Source organism: Leptinotarsa decemlineata, unplaced genomic scaffold (genome assembly GCF_025532065.1).
Source record: "Leptinotarsa decemlineata unplaced genomic scaffold, Ldec_3_MD MMD2_P_RNA_scaffold_10, whole genome shotgun sequence".
Taxonomy (NCBI): Eukaryota; Metazoa; Arthropoda; class Insecta; order Coleoptera; family Chrysomelidae; genus Leptinotarsa; species Leptinotarsa decemlineata.
Window position 1 is genome coordinate 449,906 of NW_027412524.1, and position 24,569 is coordinate 474,474.

At 34.7% G+C, this 24,569-nt stretch overlaps 1 protein-coding gene across 1 annotated transcript in view; it reads left to right on the forward strand.

The window, feature by feature from the left end:
- Positions 1–1,895: 1,895 nt before the first annotated feature.
- The window catches only part of LOC141487501 (uncharacterized), a 94,192-nt gene continuing 71,518 nt past the window's right edge, over positions 1,896–24,569 (forward strand). Inside the window, exon 1 of the mRNA XM_074186589.1 lies at positions 1,896–2,040. Within this exon, the coding sequence (XP_074042690.1) occupies positions 2,016–2,040 (25 nt within the window). The 5' untranslated portion in view covers positions 1,896–2,015. The remainder of the gene's footprint in view (positions 2,041–24,569) is intronic.

A 24,569-nucleotide genomic window follows, 5' to 3' on the forward strand; every position in this document is an offset into this window, starting at 1 on the left:
ATATATATATATATATATATATATATATATATATATATATATATATATATATATATATACCAGAAAAAAATTACGGTCTCTCGACGCGCATTTCGCTAACAAAGTTAGCGTCTTCAGGAGATCATTATGACTAAGTCATAGATTGACTTCTCAGAGAAATATATTTTCATGTGTCGGCCAAAGGTCTTTCACATCCACGGTACGGCGAATAGCAGTCAAAGTATTACGTGTACATCACACTATAAGTAAGAAATGCTGCTGACATCCACACATTGTTTTGATAAGACACGAAGCATCACGAAAGACACAAGTTCCGCGAAAATCCTTCTTTCTTATTTCTAAAGCCTTCAGCCAAGTGGCCGGTTGAGCAACCGAGACATAGTGGCCCTAGCACAGTTCTCAGATTTCTGTAAAGATCGTCGACAGCCTGAGCATGATGAACTGCATAGCCCCCAAGCACAATCTAAGTTTGAAGAGCCCTCGTGAGTTCAAAGAATTTTGTTGCTCTTAGCCCAGACGGGCTAAATTTACTAAGCACCCACCCTTATTTCGCCATAGTTTTCAACTCATGGCTAGAGAGAAAGCAATCATTTTTTCAATATATTTTCAATAACTTGTGATGCAGTTTGGAATCTTTAGTGTAGTAATGAATATTACTGCAGTTTCATCCCAACACCAAACCATTATTTTCAACACCTCGACACGTGCTTCAATCACTAAGTGATCATCTTCAAGAGGAAGATTAAACTCTTGATGATGATCGGTTGTGTGGAGGATGAAACACCAGTGTTTATATGAAAACTTGAAGAACCATTCTGAAATTATATTTAGAAAAATAACTGGAATTTATTTCCAATAGGAACATGAAATATAACAATATAATAATAACTAAACGTAATTCAACTCGATGCCGACTAACAGACTATGCTTTTTTTTGTGATTAGTGTGAAGTTATTCATAATTTTTTATCCACAACTTCTGATGTAGAAACAACTTATGGTGGAATAGAACTACATTATTGTGCAGTGTTGCTAAGTCTCTAAGAGTTCAACTTGCATAAGAACTCCAATATAAAAAAAAATTGCTGAATAATTTCAATTCAGTGAGTTCATCAATTCTAACTAGAGTAAAAAAATCAATTTCTTGAAAATTCCGTGAAAATTGAAATAACTGATGATACTATGATTGGTGGGTCCATTATTCATAAGTGTTTCAAGCTGTTTTTTTCTCGACATCCAGTGCAAAATAATAATCAATATATACATAGTTGGAAAAAAAACAATGTTTTGAAAACACAAATTTGTAGAGAACAATTTCTCATCGGAAACCGTCAGCTCTGGCGAGGTGACAAGAGATCTATATGTTGATCGAAAGAAGCATATCTCGTATAGGCAAAATATTCAAGCTACTCTATTATGTCTTGAATGGAAGCATATTCACAAATTTACTTTTTTGATTTTTTCCTAAAGAATCAGACTAAAAACAAATTGAAAGAACTGTATTGAAATTCAGTCACAAGATTTGTGTGTTTTTTCATTCGGAACTTGCATCCTGATTTGTTTCAGTTTTCACTGTAGAAGTTACCTTGTATCATATAATCATATATCATATAGTCTATGAAATAGCATTAATTGAATTTATATTTCACTTTTTTGTTATGTTACAAATGGACAAATGATCAGTAGGTTGACGAAATTGGTTGATTGGGAAAAGTTTAATATATGTCATTTCCATCCATTTACCCACTTCTGCAAAACTTTTCATAAATAAAATTGTTCTCCTTTTTGGGTAATATCAAGATGATATACCAAATTACAATAGACATTTTATAGCTGTTTATCTGAGTAATAAAAATCCTGAACAAATAAACATCAATAGGTATTTTTGAACGTACTTTTGATATGGTACTCAATTCAGTTGTTACTGATAAGATTTTTCATGGAATCTGTTGCTGATAAATATTATTTTGTTATCGAAATTTCGCCTATTTATTAGTGTCTGAGTATTCTGTTAACATGCCATACCTTTTTTTAATTTCAGGTAAGAGAATGTATTCAGTTTGTTTGATATTATGATTTATTCGAATGTGTTTTTCAAAATCAACTGTTGAAAGGAAGTATAACTGTTGTTTTTTCCGTTGGGTATCTGCCAAACGTGCCTACAAAGTCGTAGGTCTGCATGAGAGGAAAGGGGCAACCTTGAGCATGTCGTAATGAACCTCTCCGGATTATTATTCATTGGTCGGATCGACCAAACGAAATTAATTTCTGCTTTTCTTTCAAGTCGAAAACATTGCACATGTGCCTGATGGTGTTACTTCAATCTTTCTGCGCGGCATTAGCTGGGTTGATTGTTTTTTTTTTCCGTTGGGTACCTGCCACACGTACCTACAAAGTCGTAGGTCTGCATAGTTTTTCTTGTGGAACACCCTATATTCCTTTATATTTTTAGACACTATAGACAAAATGAAGGTGAGTTACTATTATATTTCCCGTTTCTGAGAAATTTTTAGAAATTTAAAAACAAAGATCATAATTTGAAAATTGTTTCCATCCTGTAACATGCAACGAGCTACTCGTGATCGAATGTACTGCTCAGCTCAAAGGTTGAAGTTAACCACATGAAATTTTTAATGTAATATTATTCAGAGTGGCAAAAAAAATGCCTCAAAATTTGGACACAGATTCAATTAAATAACTTCTTGAAGTTGAATGGAAAACCCTGTATTTTGTGGCGTAAGTTGACGCAGAATAAGAATCTCTTTGAAACTATATTAGGGTTTCCTATACCTATCTCTTTTGCTATTTACACAAAAGGCATTTTTATATTCTACTTATGAGTAATTTTTTTCATCTCAAAAAGGGAACACCCTGTATTGTAATGGAAAGCAAAGAAGCATTTCTGATGTTATTTCATCGAAAAATTAAGAATCTTATAGAGTTTATTATTTTAATAAATGCTCAAAATGTTGTCCATTATTAGACGAAGTATTTCTTGAAATGAATGCTGAACTCTGGATAACATATTTTGCGATATGGAACGAAACGCTCTTCTTATCCATACTTTCATATCCTGAGGTGTCGTTGGCAGTGTATCGTGAACAATACTTTGATATATCCCCATAAAAAATAGTCGGGTCTTGAAAGGTCCAGAGACCTGGCTGGCCAGTTCTGTGGACCTCCTCGTCCTATCCATCTATTTGGATATTACTTATGATGCACGGGTGGAATTTGTAATTTTCAATAATTCTTTGGATACTCTGCTTATTCCAGTTGTTTCACATATTTTTCGTTGACTTTTGTGAGGGTTCAATTAGAGATAACATCACTTAATATTCATTTTCCTCATTTCCAGTAACCGTTTTTGCTGTTCTTGCATATTATAAGATAACTGCCCGTTCTTCGGAAAAGCTGCAACAACTTTTTCAATGAACGCATGTTAGGATGAATCCTGTTAGGATACTTTTGGGCATATACTCTAGGCGCTAATAAACAGTTTTCTTCACACTCACCGATTATCAAAATCATATGAATTCGTTCTTCCTGGGGATAAGTTCTCATTTCACAATATTTCATAATGACAATAATTTTAAATTGTTAAAACAATGATAATGGTTTGATTAACAAGTTGTGTCACTGTCAATTACTTTTTGTTTCATAATAATGATTAACGTCATCTAGGCCAGAGACTAGTATTATTGAAAAAATAGTAGAATAGGTTTAACAGGATATCGTAAATGTATGTTTTTATTGGCCCCATATTGTAATTTTGGTATTTATTTCACTATGAAGTCTAAGGACAAGCGAATTTAACATATTTTGCCTCAATGATTAAGACACATACATCTTCTTATTTTGAAGAATGCTTTTTAATATTTCAGAAATGGCAATAAATTTGAGTGTCATGTCATGTCAAAGTGGTATATCAAGATTTTGCACTCCGTTAAAAATAAATTTGCTCCGATTCCCGAGTCCGTGTTTCTCCAATTTTCTATTGATAGTCAAAAATGCAAATCCCATCAGCAAACAACACACATCTTTTGTGTGAGATTCACTGATGCTGTAAAAACCTTTGAAGAAATGTGTTGAACATTGTATAGAGGACGGAGAAGCAATGAAAATGTACTACACCTGAATTTGTGACAGCCTGGCCACGGGACATTCGCCGATGCGAATATTCGCGGGGTGCGAAAGGCGAAGCGTCTAGCGACTGATATAAACGCAGAGCAATGTACTTATGAAGCCAGCGCAACGGCGACCGGTGAAGCGACCGGTGAAATGTACCGAGCGAACCGCGTAGCCGACTTGCGACGCAACTGGCGAGCAAAACAAAGGCATGAATCAGTACGGAACGAGCCACGGTGTCGAGCGGCAGTCGCGGCGAATAGTGAAGTGATCAAATGAGTTTAGTTGTTTTCGTCAAGAAAAATGAACACCGAGACTGTTATTGCTGTTATTTCCATAAATTTAAACATGTAGTAAAGAGCTTGTGGGAAGAAATAAAAATAAATATAATTTAGTTCTTGCAATAAATAACATAATTCATTTCATGAAATATCAATATACAGGGTAACATTTAATTAGCTGACAATATTTTGGGCAGATAGTTCCAAATTAATTTAGTAATAAAAAATCAGTTTGCGACCATTACTTTCTTGAAAAAAGTTATTCATACAGATGGATATCATAAGTAATTCTCCAAAATATGATCAGCTAATCAAATATTTACTTTATACATAGGTATTTATCTATATTTATCATCTATATTACGTAATATAGATTAATATAGATGGGTATGCATAGATAGGTAAGTACATACCTTAATGTCAAAAACAAATTTTCAGCGGTACTTGAAATTCTATTTACATTAACTTTTTCTCCAATTCTGGTTAAATATTCATAAAAATATATTTGAAGGTTTCAATACTCATTCCGGTATACTCAAAAAATGTTTCTCGTACTCCCTGTTGAATTCTCCAGGCCGTAAGGCCTGCTGTAGAGAAACATTTTCAGGATAGAATTCTCAAAGATGAAAAGTATACTTTATCTAGCAGTCATGATGTGCAGACCAAGAATCCACACCAAACGAAAGAACCCCTCCACAGAGGAACTATTTTCTACAACTGAAAACAATGCAAGTATAAAATATAAGCTTTGTTAATCTTGTAATAGGAAATTCAAAACTTCAAAAGGTTTGAGAATCCACTCTTCAAAAATTCATAAATCTGAGTCAACAACTTTTTCCCCTTTCATCCAAACCTGTGCACTGAGTCCGAATGTTGAATCCAAATCTGGTGCAAGTTTTACCAAAGCTATCAATGACAGACTTTCTCTATACAAACTCCATTCTCACATATTGAAGAGAATTTCCAAGTGCCGAAGAAGCTTTGAGCAAAGCTACTGATAAATGCATTCAGAGCAATCAGTTACATCACTGGGAATATTTACTTTGTTTTGCTTACAGATGCTTTTGTCTTCCACCACATAAAGGAAATCGTAAAAAGTATTTCACTTCACTCATCGAAAATAACATTCCAATACTTGTCCAGAAAGGTTCATTCACAAATTTTAGAGTCGATCTAAAAATAAAACAAATTTCTCAAAATCTGTAATAAATAAAAGTTTCGGATGGCGATCTAATCCGTATTTTGACTTCAACAGAGAGTTTTGCAGATTTCGATGAACTTACCTCAACTGAACTTCAAGCTAAACATCCTGCTGACGTCTGTCAAAAACCTATACCTGACACAAACTGTACTCCACTCCAAATTGATGAGAAACAAGTCTTGAAAGCAATCAGATCATTTCGTAGTGGTTCAGCAGAAGACTTTACAAGACTTGACATCAAAAAGTTCTGGTTGTAAAGGTGAAAAGCGTCTGTCTTCTTTGACTTCCCTATGTAACTTTTTGCTGAGCGGTCGACTAAATCCCGATATTTGTCCTATTTTGTATGGTGCCTATTTGATAGCATTAAAAAAAAAAGATGGTGGCATTCGCCCCATTGCTATTGGTACCATTTTCCGTCGCCATGTGGCGAAATTATCATGTATTGATATTCCTCGCCTTTTTCCAGTCATCAACCAATGTTATCGAAATTCATAATTGTTGAACTTTGGAAAAAATACTATCTTATCTCAAAGAGGGGTTCAACAAGGCGATCCTCTAAGTCCTGCTCTTTTCTGCATCACTTTGAATAAACTGACAAAATCTATCAACACCAATTTCAATTGTTGGTACCCAGATGATGGTTCAATTGGTGGTTATATAGATTCTGTTCTCCAGGAATTTGAAAAAATAATTTATCTCTCTATTGAGGTTGGACTTGCTTACAAATCCTTTCAAAATGATTTCTCCACAAATTGAAATTGTTCCCAAAACACACCTCTCTCTGTACACTCTTTATCACGTTCACTCACACAGTCTCTAATTCTATTGTCATCTCGTCCCAATAGTCTTCCTTCCTATATAGGATATAGATATTTTCTATTGAAATACTGTTTGGAATTCGATTCCACCTTACGTCAATCTTTACAAAAAATTACCAATAATGAATTCGAAGATATCAAGCTACTCTGGAGACAAGCTACTCTCCCAGTTAACTCTGGTGATTTAGGTATTCGATTAGCCTCGTCTCTCTTACTGCCAGCATTTCTTTTCTCTTATAACAGTTCTCGTCATTTGATCAAATCCATTCTTTCCAAATCTTTGTCTGAAATTTCTGATGCGTATTACTTGAATGGTAAAAATAAATGGTTATCTCAAACAAAAAATACTCTTTCCGAAAATAAAAAGTGTCAGAAATCCTGGAATCATCCAATGATCAATTTGGTTCATAATCAACTTCTTGAGTCAGCTGAACGTTTCGATATTCAAATGGCTAGACTCAAAGCTGTTATATCCAAAGAATCTGGTGCCTGGCTGAATGCTTTTCCCGTGGCTTCTTTGAGTACCCTCTTGACATCTTTTAGAATTTCGAAAAGTCTTTTCGGTTGGGTTATTCAATTTGTTTCAGTAATGAATGCAGATGTGGATCCACTGTAGAAGAAAATGGTTACCATGGCCTCAGTTGTAAATTTAGTTCTGGCAGATTTTCAAGACATCATTCCATTAATGATCTTATAAAAAGAGCTCTAAGCACCGCAGAGGTTCCTTCAGTTCTTGAATCCCTTGGTGATGTCGAGATGATGGAAAGCCTCCAGACGGGATGAGTCTAATTCCTTGGAAATTTGGGAAAAGTCTGGTTTGGGACATGACCTGCGTAGATACAGTTGCAGGTTGACACCTTGCTGCTACGTCTAATTCCAGTAGTGCAGCTGCTATGATTGCAGAAAAATCGAAATTTTGTAAATACTCCACTTTGCTAAGTTCCACTGTTTCTTTCCTGTTGCAATTGTTGCAACACCTTTGGTGTTTTTGGATCTCATGCTCCTGAATTGTTTGAAGAAATTGGTAGAAGAATGATGAATTCCACCGATGACAACCGAGTCTATTCATTTTTAATTCAAAGAATCAGTATCACCATTCAAAGGGATAATGCCACATCGATATTGGGTACTCTTCCGTCTATTCAAAAATTATATGAAATATTCCTGAACCCACAAATCAAAATTTTCTATGAACAACGCAAGACGGAGTAAGCAGATTGATTGATCATTTCCCGATTTTCTCAGAAATAAACAAATTCTAGAAATATCATTCTCTCACAAATTCGAAAAAACTACCATGAATCTATCTAATTCAGTTTCAAGCAACTTAACTTCAAATTCCTCATTCCATTGATCCAATGATGGGGGGAATCATCGCGTCCATATGTATGTGGGCCCGGAAAAGAGTTAAATTATTCAATGAGCGTAAAATGACCAGCGCCATTGTCCTAGCTCAATTAGCTTGATTAGGCGAGAGCCCCGATGCTTTCTCCGATGATCAAGATAAGAATGGTCGGCATCTGTATTAATCGTATAATTGTCACCGCTAATTGGCTATCGATAATAAATGGGGTCAGAACCTCGCGACACGTGAAGACAGTCACGTAGGCATGCGCGTGTTCAAATTATTGCGTCATATTTGCGCTATAAAAACAAAGAAAATTAAGGAAGTTCAGTTTGGGCCATCGCGTGGAAACTCTCTCCGTCAGTGAAAGTGTTAATAATAGTGAAAATGTAATAAGTTCACTTTGAGTCATCAAGTGGAAACCATCGGTGGAAGTCTACGCGAAAATAATAATAGTGAAATGTAATCAGATCAAAGTGAATTTCCGATTAGTACCACTGATACAATCCGAAGTAAATAACGAGAAATATAAATTATCCAGCACGTCTGTTGATTTGAAAATGAACCGATTTATAAATCACGGAAAATAAATGCAAAAACCGACCAGTCTCCGGTGCCCAAGAAACGCAAATAGGTAATGAGTCTGAATTCAAAGAAGTAAAAGGTATAGCGATTTATTATCGAACCAGAAAGATGAAGCATTATATTTTGAATTTATCTTCACGTGAGTAAAATCCAGAGTGGATAACAGAACTTTTTTCTCGATAATCAAGGGGTAATGAATTTGAATTTCGGCAATAACAATCTCAGAAGCTTAACAAAGGATTAATCATCTCCATCTCAAAAATCTGTTCAAAAAATGTCTGTTTGTTCATCGTTCATCTGCGTCTTTACTAATTATCAAATGTATATTATGTTTTCGTTTATCAGATGATTTAAGATTATATCTTTATAAGTTGCTGAATATTTGTGCTCATGGTTTTGTGTATTATGCCTATACTATGTTTTTTTGTGAAACGATTTATAGGATGGTTATTTGGTTTTGGCCATGTTAATGGTGTTATGTTCGTACTATGATTTTTTGTGAAGATTTATAGGTTGGTTATTGGGTCATGTCCGTATTAATTGTACTATGTGTTAGTTACTAGTTGCGTTTGATTTTGTTGGTAATCGAGAACAAGTAATCAGAGCCCTGATACACTAATAACGATGGTATCTAGCGATTTATGCATATTATATTAGCATGATTCTTGCGATAAAGTTGTGTAGTTATACACTGATATTGATATGTCTAGGCGTTGATAACTTATTTGTATCATGGTCTCTGATGATTACCTTGATATTTTAAAAATTTTGACAAGTGTATTGAATACTTGAAAATGACCGGTCAACCTGTCAAAATATTTCTTTTATTCATATAGAGTTGTGTTGGAGAACAATGATTATATATTGGTACCATTTCTGCCTTGAGTTATCAGATTTAAGTAAAATGGCGTACTTATTATTTGTAGTAAAATTTGTCGAAGCTAATATTAGAGTAAACATTTTTCATTTTGGCAGATAATTATTTCGACAGTACACGTTTAGATAATAACGAAACACCTACTGTCCTTTGTCTCAGTTATTTTGTCATTGTAGTTTTAAGTTTTATTCTTATTAAATAAATGTTCAAAATGTATGTTGACTCGTCATTCAGTTGGTTTATAACAAACATCTAGTCAACCAAAACAATTTTGTACCTGTTTGGGAACAGCCGCTCGATTCCAAACAGGAATTTTATTATTATGACATACTTAAGGCGTTTAGGATTTTTCCCAAACATCTTCTTCGATATACAGCTCCCTTACCGTAGAGAGGGTAAATACGCGAGCTCCGAGAGTGTGAAGTACGGCTGGTTTGGGCCATTGCATAAAATCAGGACGACGAGGTGGCTCATTCTCCGCCAAGGTTAGGTGCCTGAGACACCAAGCCATAGGTGAACAGCCACTCACAAAAGAAAACAGCAGTAGCGAACAGCTACAACAGCTACAACACAGTTAGTTCAGTGATACATTCCTCAGTCAAAACCTTCGGGCTTAATGGGTTGAAAAATATTGGCAACACCTGTTTCATGAACAGTGTAATCCAATGTTTATTAAATACAAGATGGTTACTGGTATATTTAAGAAAAGGATGAGTACATGAGAGATATTAATACTAATATTTCTAGTATGAAGGGTGCTTTAATCAAAGCTTTCGCAGAAGTTATCGAGGAATTGTGGTCAGGAGATTCATCTGATAGAGCAGTGAACACAGTCTCCTTAAAAATTCAGATTCAGAGTTTTGCCTCTCGATTCATGGGTCATGCGCATCAAGATGCCCAGGAGTTCTTTCGTTATCTTTTAGAAGGTGTACATGATGACGTTCATAGAATTAATGAGAAACCTGAACCGACCATAACAGAGATTAACGGAATATTGAGCGACAGCGGAAAAGCACAAGAGTCGTGGCTGATTTATTTGAGTACATATAACTAATCTAATCTATGATTGTAGATAATTTCGTTGTCAATAAAAATTTCCGATAAACTGCACACATTGTGGACACTCATGTGTAACTTTCGACCTTTTCTGGGATTTGTCACTCCGCATACCACAAAGAACTGGCCAATTGAGTTCATCACAATGCTTGAATTTCTTCACGAGAGAGGAACTTTTGGATGGACAAGAAAAAAACGACGTGTTCGAGTTGCAAGGAAAGAAGAAAATGCACAAAGTCTCTATCAATCCATAAGTTTCCCTGACTTTTAGTTATTTCATTTCAAAAGATTCTCTAGATCGAAAAGATTTAGAGGCAAGTTGAATGTTGCCATCGAATTTCCTCTAGATGGATTTATTAACAATTATACAGCAGACAATATGTGTCCTTGCTGTTATAATCTATAGGCACTTTCGAAGCACAGTAGGTCTACCTACAGCGGACATTATACAGCATTCTGCAGACATCTCTACACTGGCCGTGGAACGAATACAATAATTCACACGTGTCACCAATTTCACCAAAATCGCTTGTGAGTGGAGATGCATCCTCTTTCATGAAAATAAGGAACGAGTTCGCATCTTTGAGCATTTTGAAAAGTTTTTCTTGAACTGTTAATTTTAATGTTATTATGAATTTTGCCTATATTATTATGTATATATCATAAATTTGAGTTTTTACATTTGCCTGCATAGATACACCTTATTTCCAAAAATATAAACGCTTTTTAGGCTTTTCATTACAATACAGCGTGTTTCATTTCAAAGATAAAAAAATTACTCATAAGTAAAATATAAAACGCCTTTTTTGTAAAAAGCAGAAGAGATAGGTATAGGTAGAGTTGATATAATTTTGAAGAGAATCTACTTCTGCATCAATTTACGCCACTAAATACGGAATGTTCTATTCAACTTTGAGAAGTTATTACATTAAATGTTTGTCCAAATTTTGAGGCAATTCTTTTCGCCACTCTGAATAGTATTGCATCAAAAATTCCATGTGGAAGTTAACTTTAATCTTTGAGCTATGCAGTACATTCAATCACGACCAGCTCGTTACACGTTACAGGGTGAAAACTATTATGGTCTGTATTTTTAAATTTTTCAAAATTTCTCAGAAACGGTCAGTTTTAAGTATGGTAAATATAATAGTAAGTCACCTTTATTTTGTCTATAATATCTAAAAATATAAAAAAATAAAGGGTGCTCCATTAGAAAAAATATAACTTTGGTATTTAACTTTTTTGGGAGTCACCCTACATATGTCAAAATAATTTTGGAATATGCTCCTCATGGACCCACATATGACTATATACATATATTCTGCTAAAATGTTTATAATGAGAGGCGCATACATGTATGTTATATCTCACTTTGGAAATATAAGTTTTTGAAAAATTTTATTTTGAAAAAGGAAACAGTACTGTGTTCCCTTGAGCTACAGAATACAAAATATTATATAAGTGACAAACGTGTACTTGAATGCAATTCTAATAACTTGAATGTGAGTATAATAACTTGTAACTTGTAACTAAATATTTTCGTCATGCATGACGGTATTTATAGTAAAATAATTGTTTACATAAGCTGAACTTAAAACAAAAAAATAAAGAGTCTTTGAAGAACTAACTGCGTATTAGCAAGTGTGAGCCATAATAAACCCTTGTGGGTTGCGGTTGAGAGTCGAATAGACCCACTCATTTCAGACCTAACCTAACCCAGCAGGTGTTGATTCTGCAGCATCAGCATTGACATTCGATCTTGTTCACTCTATGTCACCTTGGCTATCAATGGAGAAGTACAATAAACAACATATAACAACTCCCTTCTTATTGAAAAAGTTGGTGCCATGCAAAAACTCTTTATGACTGGGAATGAAATGGAAAATTACGGGATGTATCCACATCTTGTTGAGGTCGATCTCTTCTTCCTTGGGAATTTCGTCTCTGAGACTGGGTCTTCGTCTTGGGAAAATACTGGCTAGGGTTTTCAGCGGCCTGAAAGTATAGGTGGTGGCGACGGAGGTTGGCTTGCTTGAATCTTCAATAACTAGGTTTCTTCTGCATATTTTTCTTCACTTACAGAGAATGTACAATATTATCAATACAATAATGAGTGTGATAGTCAGATAGGTAAACCATGAGATGTGTTTGGTTACATGAGGTTGATTTATCATATCGTCAAGAATTTTGGAATAAGAATTCAATTTATGCTTGGCGACATCCAAATCTTCGACTTTTAAGTCACTTAGTTTCAGCGGCTTCAGCTTCGGGAGGCTCGATTTGTCCAATCGCATTACAATTATCTTATGGAAGTAGAACTGGATGTGATCTATACGAAACATTTGACAATTTTAAAAATCTGGAATCCGCTTGAATTTTCGTGATTCCGATAAATGCACTGAATGCACTATACAATCGGATTCGAAAATCAATATGGAATTTTTGTTCATTAATTCCGTTTTCTGGTTCTTTTCGAGATAGTTCACAGTCACTGTAATGGTTCGGAAAGTATTATAAGCCATAAATTTGTTTCAAACACTGATGTCTGTACTTGGTACGAACATCAAAGAATCATCGTCTATCGATGACAAAATATGATACAATCTTGTTCATTTTGGGAATAAAAGTTTTTGGCTACTACTAGGAAGCCAAAAACTTTCTTTCCCAAAAATTAATCACTCCTGAAAATATAACCCTTTCAATATAAATCTTGTTCTGTTAAATTTGCTCTAATTTTGAAGAAAATGGAAGGGATTGATTTGAAAATCCTCCCTTTGCCATCAATGAGACCTCTTTTGTATAGAAGTAAACACAAGTAACTTCACTCTCCGCCATAGTGTGGTGGGATGGGATGGGGAATCTTGAGATTCCCCACCTCAAATTTTATGCGCGGCCAACCTACAGCGCAATGACTGAATCAGAGGCGTTTACCAAGCGAGCCAAATTGAGGCATGGAAAATTATTACAGAGTGAGTCGATGCAAGTGATGGTTTTGTATTTGTGAAAAATTTGTGTCTAGTTTCGAAATGAACAAGTGTCGAGTTGTGTGTTGCTGTAATTTGTAATGTAGTGTCGGCAATAATTTTTTTCGATTTCCAACTGACGAAAAAAAGTATGTTTTTTCTAGTATTCATTATGTAAGGCTGAAGGAATGAACATATAACAAAAATCATAAAATAAATTGTTATAGACCATAACAGTGGAGGCATTAATATTCAAAAATGTTTTATGAAATTAATTTAATGAAATTTAACTTTACGAATAGTATATGCCTCACAAGTTATAATATAAAATGACAAAATAATGGGATGTTTGAAGGTGGTTAACAATGTTTCGTGAGGTGGTTGACAATGTTTCGTGGTGTATTTCATCAGTTCGGACTTTCATTGTCTAATATAATATAAATTGATTTGAAATCCCTAGAAAAAAATTTAAAAGATTAACTGAAAATAACAATTTTATTAAACAAAAAACTGAAATTACAAATGAAAAATAACATACAAGTAACAACCAAAAAATGAAAAAATGAAATATTAATGAAAGCTTAAAATTAAAATATTAAAAAATATTATTAACAAAAAATGAAAAATATAAATTGAAAATTGGAAGATTCCAAACCAAGTTACGTCACGTCGTTTCGATTGTTAGTATCCACAATCGTCTTCGGATGATAACTGATTTGGAATCTTTTAATTTTCAATTTTTATTTTTCATTTTCTGTTTTAATAATATTTCTTCAATTTCAATTTTCAGCCTCGGGGCTAGTACTAGAGTGTCGCCAATATTTAGCTAAAGCCTCGGTAGGTAATAACATCATCCTGAGGTGGGTAAAAGGGCACGACAGCAGTAAAGGTAATCTTATTGCCGACTCTTTAGCCATGGAAGCGGCTAGACTAAGAATTTTAGGACCCAGTGGCACCTACGGCCTGATGACTTCGATAATGGTGGAACTAGCCAAATGCTCAATGCTCAACCTATGCTCAATCCTTAAAGAGATGGGATGGAATCAAAGGATGCAATCTTACGAGGATAACCTTGGGCGACCCTGGGAAGCTGGCGCCGAAAAAATATCTGGCGATGACCAGGAAAAATCTACGATTTCTGACTGGCCACTGTAAACTAAGGAAACACCTCATAATATGGGGCTAGTGGACACACGTCTACGCAGGATGTGTGAACAGGAAGATGAGACTGTCAGGCATGTCCTATGCGAGTGCCCGGAGTTATCGTCAATAAGAGAGTGTGTGTTCGGCGAGTGGCCTACACCTTGGCCTATACCTTGGCCTATACCTTGGCCTTGGCCAATATAAAGGAGATGTCTCTCAGTGACCTGTCCACCTAGGAAGGTGGAGGAAAGCACACGATGGACGATAACCTAGGAGGACAACTCCTCGGGAGGATGTACAATGGGTCACATGTGGCCTAAGTGCTGTGGGCACCAGTTATCACCCGAAGACGGTTGTGGATACTAACAATCGAAACGTCGTGACGTAACTTGGTTTGGAATCTTTTAATTTTTATTTTTCATTTTTTCTTAATATTTTTTATTTTTCAGCTTGTATTAATATTTCAATTTTTTATTTTATGGTTGTTGCTTGTATGTTATATCTTTGTAATTTCAGTTTTTTGTTTAATGAAATTGTTATTTTCGGTAGTTTTTTTTCAGGGATTTCAAATCAATTTATATTATATTAGACAATGGAAGACCGAACTGATGAAATACAAAACAATAGGAGTTCCACTGGAAATCCATTATAGAAAATATTTGTTGAACCACATCAAGTTTTTGATTTGGCTAGTATGTATCTGTAGAAAAAGAATTACTTCCATTGAAATCTCTGCAAAACCAAAGTATCAAATGTATATTCAATAAAAGCTTTTTTGGTGCCTACTTTCCATTTACATGTTACATATAATCTAGTATGAATAGCAAATATGTCTATTCTTACATTCTGTCATCAATAACAAAAAGCATTAGAATTTCATTCGATTGACACACTTCATAATTAGCAAACTAGGCAACCCAAAACTGAAAAATCTGTATTTTATACTGAAGTTTATATTTAAAACAACCAACCCAATAATATAAACAAGTTATTCCTGAAAAACGATTCGAAACCAAGCTAAATAAACGTTTGCTAAACTACATATTTTTTGTCTGTCATCAAATTCTGATTCAATTTATTCAATTACATTTGTTTCGATGAAATGAGCATCAAATCACAACTATTCTACAATATAGCAACGATTAGAATAGTTGGTTTTGAGGAATTATAGAACAAGAAAGCGGCTTCTATAGCAGAATATATCTTGGTAATCATGGCAAAAGGTATACATTTGAACTGGAAACAGCCTGTTGCATACTTTTTAACAATTGATCCCCATCAATACTGGGTATAAAAAGTATTGTGATTGAAGCTGTTAGCAATTATCAAAAATTGGATTGAGACTTAGGGGTATCATTTCAGATTTAGGTTCTAATTTTCATAAACTTGCCAGAAAAGATTTGAAGTGACTGTAGAGCAGCCATATTCCTTTGTTTCTGAGCATTTTTTACTTTTTTAATACTCTTCATCTGCTGAAATGTAGCCGAAACCATTTTTTCGACGATTTTTTGAAATTTGATAAATATACATCGAACAAAATGATTATAGAACTCTAGTCACTCCCGATGGCAACAGCTTGGGCTATGTTTGTGGATATCTTTTGGGAAAATATACAAATTTTTCCACGGCGGCTAGTACCACACTGGATGAAACAAATTTATATAGTTATTTCGAAACATACGGTAATACAGAAACCAGATTTGTCTACTATTTTGTCTACCGCCCACTTCGAGAATTAATTATTTTCTAGCGACCGCCGTTTTTTTTTGCTTTACTACATCTTAAGAATCACAATCCAGTCATTATTTTCATAATTGAATTATGTGTGTCATGTGAAAATAAGACTTTTTGATGAGGGTAATGTAAAACACCATTTTGTAATATTAGGAAAACTTTCATTCATGTTATCAAAACAAACATTTCCATTTGAATTTTAAAATTAATTTAATGTGAAGGATGAATTTGGTGACTTTTAATTCGTTTGTTGATATCAGTCTCGAATTTCACCGCGTTCGATAATTTACAACCGATTTCTCTTTTTAGTTAGCAACGTTGCCACATCACTAAATCCACGTTCACACAAATACGATGATGGGAATGCTATCAAAAATCGTTGAACGATGGACCATAATCCAGGGTACAATTGCGTGATTGGCTTTTGTAGCCAAAATTCTTGGTATCCATTTTTTAATTTTATTTTCATTTCCTCGTTCGTTAACAGTTCTATGAGTTTTTCTTCCAGCTGGATTGACATTTCAAAAAGGATCCAACACCTATTCCGGTATTTCTAATTTTTAAATGTTCTGGAATCGTTCTGTGAAATCAATGTGGACGTTCTCCAAAAGTTGGCAATGAACAAGCAAGTCGTCCTTGTTGAAGGATACTGCTGACAAATTAGGAAAATTGCAAAACTCACGTCTGCCGATATTATTCTTGTATAAAAGCAATTTGGCTACAAAAGCAGCAATGACATTTTTTGTTTTAATCAAATTCAAGTCGTCACCTTGAAGTTGGAGATTGTATCATCAAATAATTTATACAGGTCTGTCAAGTGCGCAATATCATTCTGTGAAGTGATGAGGTTGTCGTGCAATTGTTTGTTTTTGTTTTCAAAAAGAAAGAGTCAGATAGATTGTGAAATTGAGTCAGACAGTAACCTCTTGATAACCAACGCACTTCTGTGTGAACTAGCATATTGTATAGTTTGACAACTATCACACAGGAAATAGTTACTATCTAGTTCCCTAGATGGTGTTACACGAGGAAACGCGCTTTAAGTATAAAGGAGCGATAAAGTTTATGTTAAAAGCAAAAAAACATTTTCAAATTAGCCATCGTCCCCCTTAACCGCTTTAACGCCCCCCCAATCTGCTCTGTGCCCTTCACTGCCCTATAGGTCTCCAGCACCCACAAGGGGGCATTATCATCCACTTTAAGAAAGACCAGTCTAGAGACAGAATTTTTTAATCATTTTAATAATTGATTGCATAGGCAACCAGCTCAATACAATGTTTTCAAAAATTAACATTTCTCACCTTGTTTATAAACAAATTCAAAAACTCTCAATATCTTATGAACGATCAAACTGAATTGAATAATTCAAAATTATTGAATCTGTTCATTTACCGGTAAAAATAGTTGGGTATATTTACTTTCGAATTTTTTTTTGATATAGTTAATGAATTTAGGTTGGAAAATAATATGGTTGTAATTTGGAGGTAACTTTTAGTTCATGCTTGGATAGCTATTGTAAAGCGAAACACGTGTCGCGGGTTTTGTAAAAACCTCTATAGTGAAAATCATACAAAAAACTGTATTTATTAGTTTCAATACTTTGAAATTTGACAATAGAAATTTGAAAACAAATGTTAAAAAAAACTCATCATTCTGAAAAACCTTTAGAATAGATTAGCATAAATTTGTGACCTAAATTGTATAATCTTACTTTACGAAATATACGTTTATTTCACCACCTTCTCTAATTTTTATCAATTCCTAAACAGTTATATAATAGCAATGATGAAGTCAGATAGAGGTTCAGGTAAATTTTTTAGAGGTAGTCTCAATTATAGTTACCTGTAGTATAAATATTAATGTAAGAACAACTGGAAGTATAAATCACTTGAAAAAGCTAATGTCTAAGCGAAACGCTATACTGTGAGATATTTTTTCAAATGAAGTTTGTGGAAATCAAATCGTGAGGTGTAGTTTTTGAAATGTAGTGTCTGCATTATGCCATTAAAACTGGGAGGTCTAGTTGGATTCCCTTTGGAATTTACCATCTTCACATTTTTTAAAAAAATTACAGGCAGTGTTGAGTGCAGTCAACACTTCTGGATTTTCAAAACTCAAAACCCGATTACACGGTTTCTTCCAATGATATTTGGTACTAATCAAAGCATCAAACATCTCGTCCACTGTATTCACAAAGAATGCTGTTATGGAAACCAGCTGGCCCGTACGCGATGCTGTTTTGATTGTCGAGTACACACAATGGCTAAGTAATTGCACAGCCAATTTAACACTCATCTTTTGAAAATTGTTCGGATTCAAATGAGTGATCGTTAATTTAATTAAGGCTTTGCCTGTGGAACTCTGATTATCCAATTCATAAACTTTTTTATATCTGAAAATCTGATAAACTTGCCATACAGTAGAAAATCATGGGCAATAAAATTTTTTCACATTTTAATAAATGAAAAGCATCAAAAAAAGCATAATATTTTTGAGTATCCAAAAAAAAGGACCTTTCAGCTGATACCCCTAACATATCATAAAACTGTTTATTCCTAGTCGAAAGGTCACATGTCATTCCCATTGGTTCCAATCCAGACTCCATCACTTTTATCAAAGTTTCTGTCAAAATATCTTTTGAATTATTGACACTCACGCCATCATCTCACATAAAATATGCAATAGGCAATTTCCAAGCTGAATAAATGCCTCTTATCGTTACTGCCAATGCCTGATTTGCAGGTACAGTCATTCTTCCAAATTAACGAAGATTTTGGAAACCCTCAATGATGTCTAACTTTTCGTTGTATTCACGATTTCTGTTGATGGCCATTTCATCAAACAATATGATACATTTTCTTTGACAAGGCAATATTGTGTCAGCTTTCAAAGCCAACCGTGAAAAAATCTTTTTGTTGAATCCGGTTTGCAGATATAGTTTTTAACTCAGCTTTTCACAGTTGACACAGATGGTAACACGAGACCTTTTCTACTGAGGTACCTGTAAGTTGAAGGCCCTTCATAATAGGAGAGTGCAATTCTTTTTTCGGAAAGTAACCAAGATGACCTTTTTTTGTGTCTTAGTTGTATATTGACCGATGCTTTGGAAAACTGGGAAATATTATTTCTTACAAATATTGTGGCCGAGGATTGAGCCTTCGATAATTGTTTTTTCACATTGAAAAGTTTTGTTGGAAGATTATTATTTTGCTTTTAGGAATATTTCAGTTGCTCTTTCAAACATGCAATTTATTCCTGATCTGATGGATGTTGTATCTCAAGCGACATGCCGATGAAACTTTTGAATAAATCACACAGCAAAATTTCAACATCAACACTTTATTTCTCTACCAGACTTCGACCTTTCACAAGAATGACGAATGACATTTTTCCACCAACATAATCAATGTTGCCAACCTTAGCCTAAGAAATATTCAATATGCTACATATTCCTCTCACAAATCTAACCGCACAGGGGGTTTGATTTGTCTTTTTTGGCGCTCGTTAATATTCAATCTTATACCCTTAGGACTAATAGTTTTTACAGGAGTTGATTTTGAAGATGTTACATTTTCTTCAAGAAACCCTTATTAGTCATATCATTATTTTCTATACTACTACTATCAGTCAGTAACATTTCACTTTCACTCGATTTCACCACTTTGTTTTCACCTAGAGAAAGATTGCCTAAATCTTCCTCTGACTTATGTGCTACAGGTAAAGATTCCTCCGATGAAAGATGAACAACGTTTTCATCCAATTCACCCCATCCAGGCAGGGGTACATCGTGAAGGGCGGTACTGATGTCTGAGGACATTCTTGCCGCCATACCAACAACACCCATTCAGTTATGACCCGTTTGTCCTTCTGACAAACATCAGTTAAAAGGGTAAGGGAGCAGGTCTCCAATCCTGAACGAAACCAAGATGATCGTCAGGTAAAGATTCATCAACAACTTTACGAAGGACAAGAACATCTGTATCAGATTCGCATCTATCCCTCAAAAATCTGATTCAGGTGTCTCTTCCACACTAAATTTCAATTTTTCAATACACATGAATGGATTATATCTCGGGTACTTCATCAATAGTAGCTTCCGCCCAGATTTTCTTATTTGCATTTCTATAGTCCCTATAGTCCCTATTACCTTCTACGAATGATTCTTCTCTATTTCCTCTATAATGAGTAACATTCTTATCAAATCTCTCATTACAGTTAGACTTTAATAAATCCAATCTATTTCTCGTTTTTATGCTTGAATACCTAGCTCGCTCGTGTCACTTCAGTACTACAATGAACCATATTTCGATAATGAAATAGGTATCGAAGTTTCCAAGAAACTTTTTATTGATTTCATCTTTCAAACCTTTTTGCAATGCTATTTTGAGAGATTTCACAAAATTATCAGCAAATCCATTCGTAGATGGGTAATAGGGTGGAGAAGTATTATTTCAATTCTGTTCAAAGATAGAAATTTAGAAGAATATTCAGAACAAAATGGGGAACCATTATCGGTTACTACTACCGGTAGACCAAATCTACCAAAACACTCTCTGAATCTCTCAATAGTTGGAGTAGAGTTAGTTGAGTTCAATATAAAAACCTCTGGCTACTTAAGAGTAAGTGTCCACAATTATTAGAATCATTTTGCCCTGAAATGGGCCAAGAAAATCAGAATGAACTCTTCATAAAAATATGATGACCGATTACAAGTTATTAACGCTGCTTTAGCTGGCTCTGCTCTAGATGAAGCGCAAATCCTACAATTTTTCACAAAAGTTTCTATATCTCTATCTAAAAAAGGCCACCAAAAATAATCCCTGGCACTAGCCTTCATTTTGCTAATACCTTGATGAGTCATATGCAACGTAATTTTGTTGGTATTACCTATCGATACCCCCACATAACTAGACCATTATCAATTGATAACTCCTCTTTACGGCTATAAAAAGGTTTCATCAATTCATCAGATTATTAGGAAACCCATACCTAACATAATCATAAAGTCTTCCCACAACTGGGTCACGTCAAATCTCAGAGCGTACTACATTTACATCAATCGAATAGTAAGGGCATAATTTTTTGTTGGAATTTCAATTATGTCCATATTTATTCTTTCAAATGAGGTTTTTGGGGTTTCAGTTGTAACTGGTTATAACCAAAGGATTGTTCAAATTTTTTCTACAAATTTCGATTTTTTGACAAATGTTGCAGCTTTTTATAAAGTGTTGGACGTCTTTATTGAGTCCTTCTTTTTTGGTCTTGAATTATTTCAAGGTCTGAATCTTCGTTTGTGGGTTCTTACCCACTTTCATCTTAGTACCTTTTCGGATTGTTTTCAAGTTGAAAATAAGGCATGCTTTCGAAAGATCAATTTTGATTCGTGAAAGTACCGTCTCTGTTGATTTTTCCGGGTTTGTATATGACTTTGTAATCATATTTCTTGAGTTTTAGGCGCCTTCCAGCAAGTCTGCTGCCAGGGTCTCTTATTGAAAATAACCAAGTGATCTGAAGAAATTAACTTTAAACGTTCACGCCAGTCTCGGATATCCTACACAGTAGGTTGAATGGACTGACGCCTATCAGAAAACAACTACTCCTCTGGCTAACACCACGAACGGCATTGGATTATATCCGACATGCGTCAGTGCAGGAATCTTTACAGAAAATTTCCTACATATGCAATTGGCAATACAACTGAAAGAGTCGACTCCCAATTTTGGAACGGGCACACTTGCAGACCGGTTTTGGGCTCATTAGCCACTCGTCAGTGCAAGATAGTGGCCATCATTGACCTAAAGTCAATGATATTCCATATTTGAAAATCGGAATACTTTCAGAGTATTTCATTCCTCTTCCTAAGTTGGAGGGAACAACAAAATGCCACTCCATCTAGTGGACGAGGTACTAACCAACTACATATCCGAAATTCCACTAATAAAAATCGGAATTCTTTCTGAGTATTTCATTCCTTTTCCTTTGCATATGCAGAAAATTTTCTGTGAAGATTCCTGCACTGACGCCTGTCGGATATAATCCAACATCCTTCGTGGTATTAGCCAGAGGAGTAGTTGTTTTCTGATAGGCGTCAGTCCATTCAACCTCCTACACAGTAGGTAGAGATTGGCTAGAAGGTTTAAAGTTTATTTCTTTAGATTTGTTTACAGCCAGTCTTCAAGCATAGCCCACTGACTAATAAGAAAAAAAATGCTCAAAATAGATTTTGTGGAGCGTATGCAATGTGTAAATATTTTTCAGGTGTCTGTTGTTAATAGAAAAGTGTATTTCATCAGTTCGGACTTCCATTATAATATAATATAAATTGATTTGAAATCCTTGAAAGATTCTGTAAAAAAATTTATAAGATTAACGGAAAAATGAAAAGTTTTATTAAACAAAAAACTGGAATTACAAAGAAATGACACACAAGCAACAACCAAAAAAATGAAAAAAATTAATAGTAATACAAGCTGAAAATTAAAAAATATTATTAACAAGAAACGAAAATTGAAAATTAAAAGATTCCAAACCAAGTTACGTCACGACGTTTCGATTGTTAGTATCCACAATCGTTTTTGGGTGACAACTGAACTCATTCCTCAGAGATCTGACTATTTATAGGTCATGCGAGTGCTTCCTCATACCCTCTTCCCTCTCTCCGCTTCATTGGTTTTAGCGGGAGATGACTGTTTGGCGGGAGTTGGTCGTTATCCGCTTGATTAGAAGTTTCCATATGTTACGTATCTGTACGCTAACTTGGCTAAATGCGTTGTTAGACAACATATACGCGGCTTCTTTGAATTTTCTCCTAAACCAGTGTTCCTCCTTGTGGATGATTTCAGCTTGAGCCCGCTCACTTGATATTATGGTGATGAGTCAAAACATGCTCTGCTATTCCGGATTTGCTGGTTTCTCCTCGCTGTGTGTGTTTCTTGTGCTCAGCAATGCGAACTTTTAATGACCTCTTAGTTTCACCGATGTATGATTCTCTGTATTTTTGTTTATTAAAAATTATTATTTTTCGGTTAATCTTTTGAATTTTTTTTTAATTTTTTACATATTCTTTCAGGGATTTCAAATCAATATATAGAAACTCCATAGAAAATAGAGAAAATGATATATTTTTAGAGAAATTGTCTCAAAATGTAAAACGCTTCATCGAATGAAAGAGAAAAAAGCAAAATCACAATTACCAATTGACCAATTTGTAACACACAAATACTTTCAGTAATATATTTTCAATATATTAATAAAACTGCAGGTTTTTCCGGGTTTTCATGCGACATAAATCAATGAAGTCGTCCCGGAACGCCAATTAATTTTTATTGTTGTTTTTATTATATTGTTATCGTTGTTTTAATAAAATGTTCTTCTATGTTATATATAAATATAATATGAAATTATTCATTGCTTTGACAAAAAGAACACTTTTCAAACAGGCCGAGTGTAAACATCCTTACATATTTCAACTGAAACAACACTGGTAACACCACCGTTGTCAGGTTGAATGAATACTATTCTGTTACGATTCTATTTCAAAGGAGATGTGGAATCATCTTTCAAAATATCAAGTTCCATTGTAATCCATTCGCTCCTCTACTATAAAGTATGAAGATAGTCTCTGTGACATGTTTTTCGAAATGACTGATACATGTTTCGCAATAACTGCCAGCCTGACAAACTATTTGATTTTATGTTTGGTATTTCTGGATCAGGGTATCAGGTGGTTCCAAGATCATGAAATGAGCTGGAGCCTGCAGGTTCCGCGGATCTGAACTCAATTAGCAAAGTTTAATACAAGAACTGTATACAGCTCTTCGAACATATCAGCTGATTTTCTATTGCTCTATTCAGGTGAGATTTGAAAGACTTCTTTCCGGATTCCCAAAGTCCACCAGAATTGTGAGTTTTTGGAAGTTTATATTGAATTTGATGTACTCCTCAAGAGCGACAGATTCAATAATAGAAGACAGATACCTTGAAGCACCAATGAAATTTGACCCGGAATCACAGTAAATATCTGAGTACCTTCCCTTTCGGGTAATCATGGACCGCAATGCAGCGGGATATTCGATATTACTTTTTCAATAGTTCGCTTCGGAGAAAATATACAATAGCGTTGAAGGAGCAAATTCTGTAGATGTAAAAAATGAGAATGCGTGTATTCAACAACGAATTGGGCGAAACGATGATCACTGGAAAGCGTCGAATTCACAAGCCCACCCTAATAATACCTACGGAATCGACAAATAGTGTGGGTTTTCTGAATAATTTGAGTAGATGTTGGGGTAAACATCGCCCGAAGTTGGGTCTGTTTGATCAAGAGGTTCAAAGAAGAGTTCATTTCGGATGAAGTAGCGGTCTCACCAGGAGGGTTTACGTAATACTTTGATTTGCCCAAAAATCTAAGTATGTAAACAATTGATCGTTGAATTTCTGCCT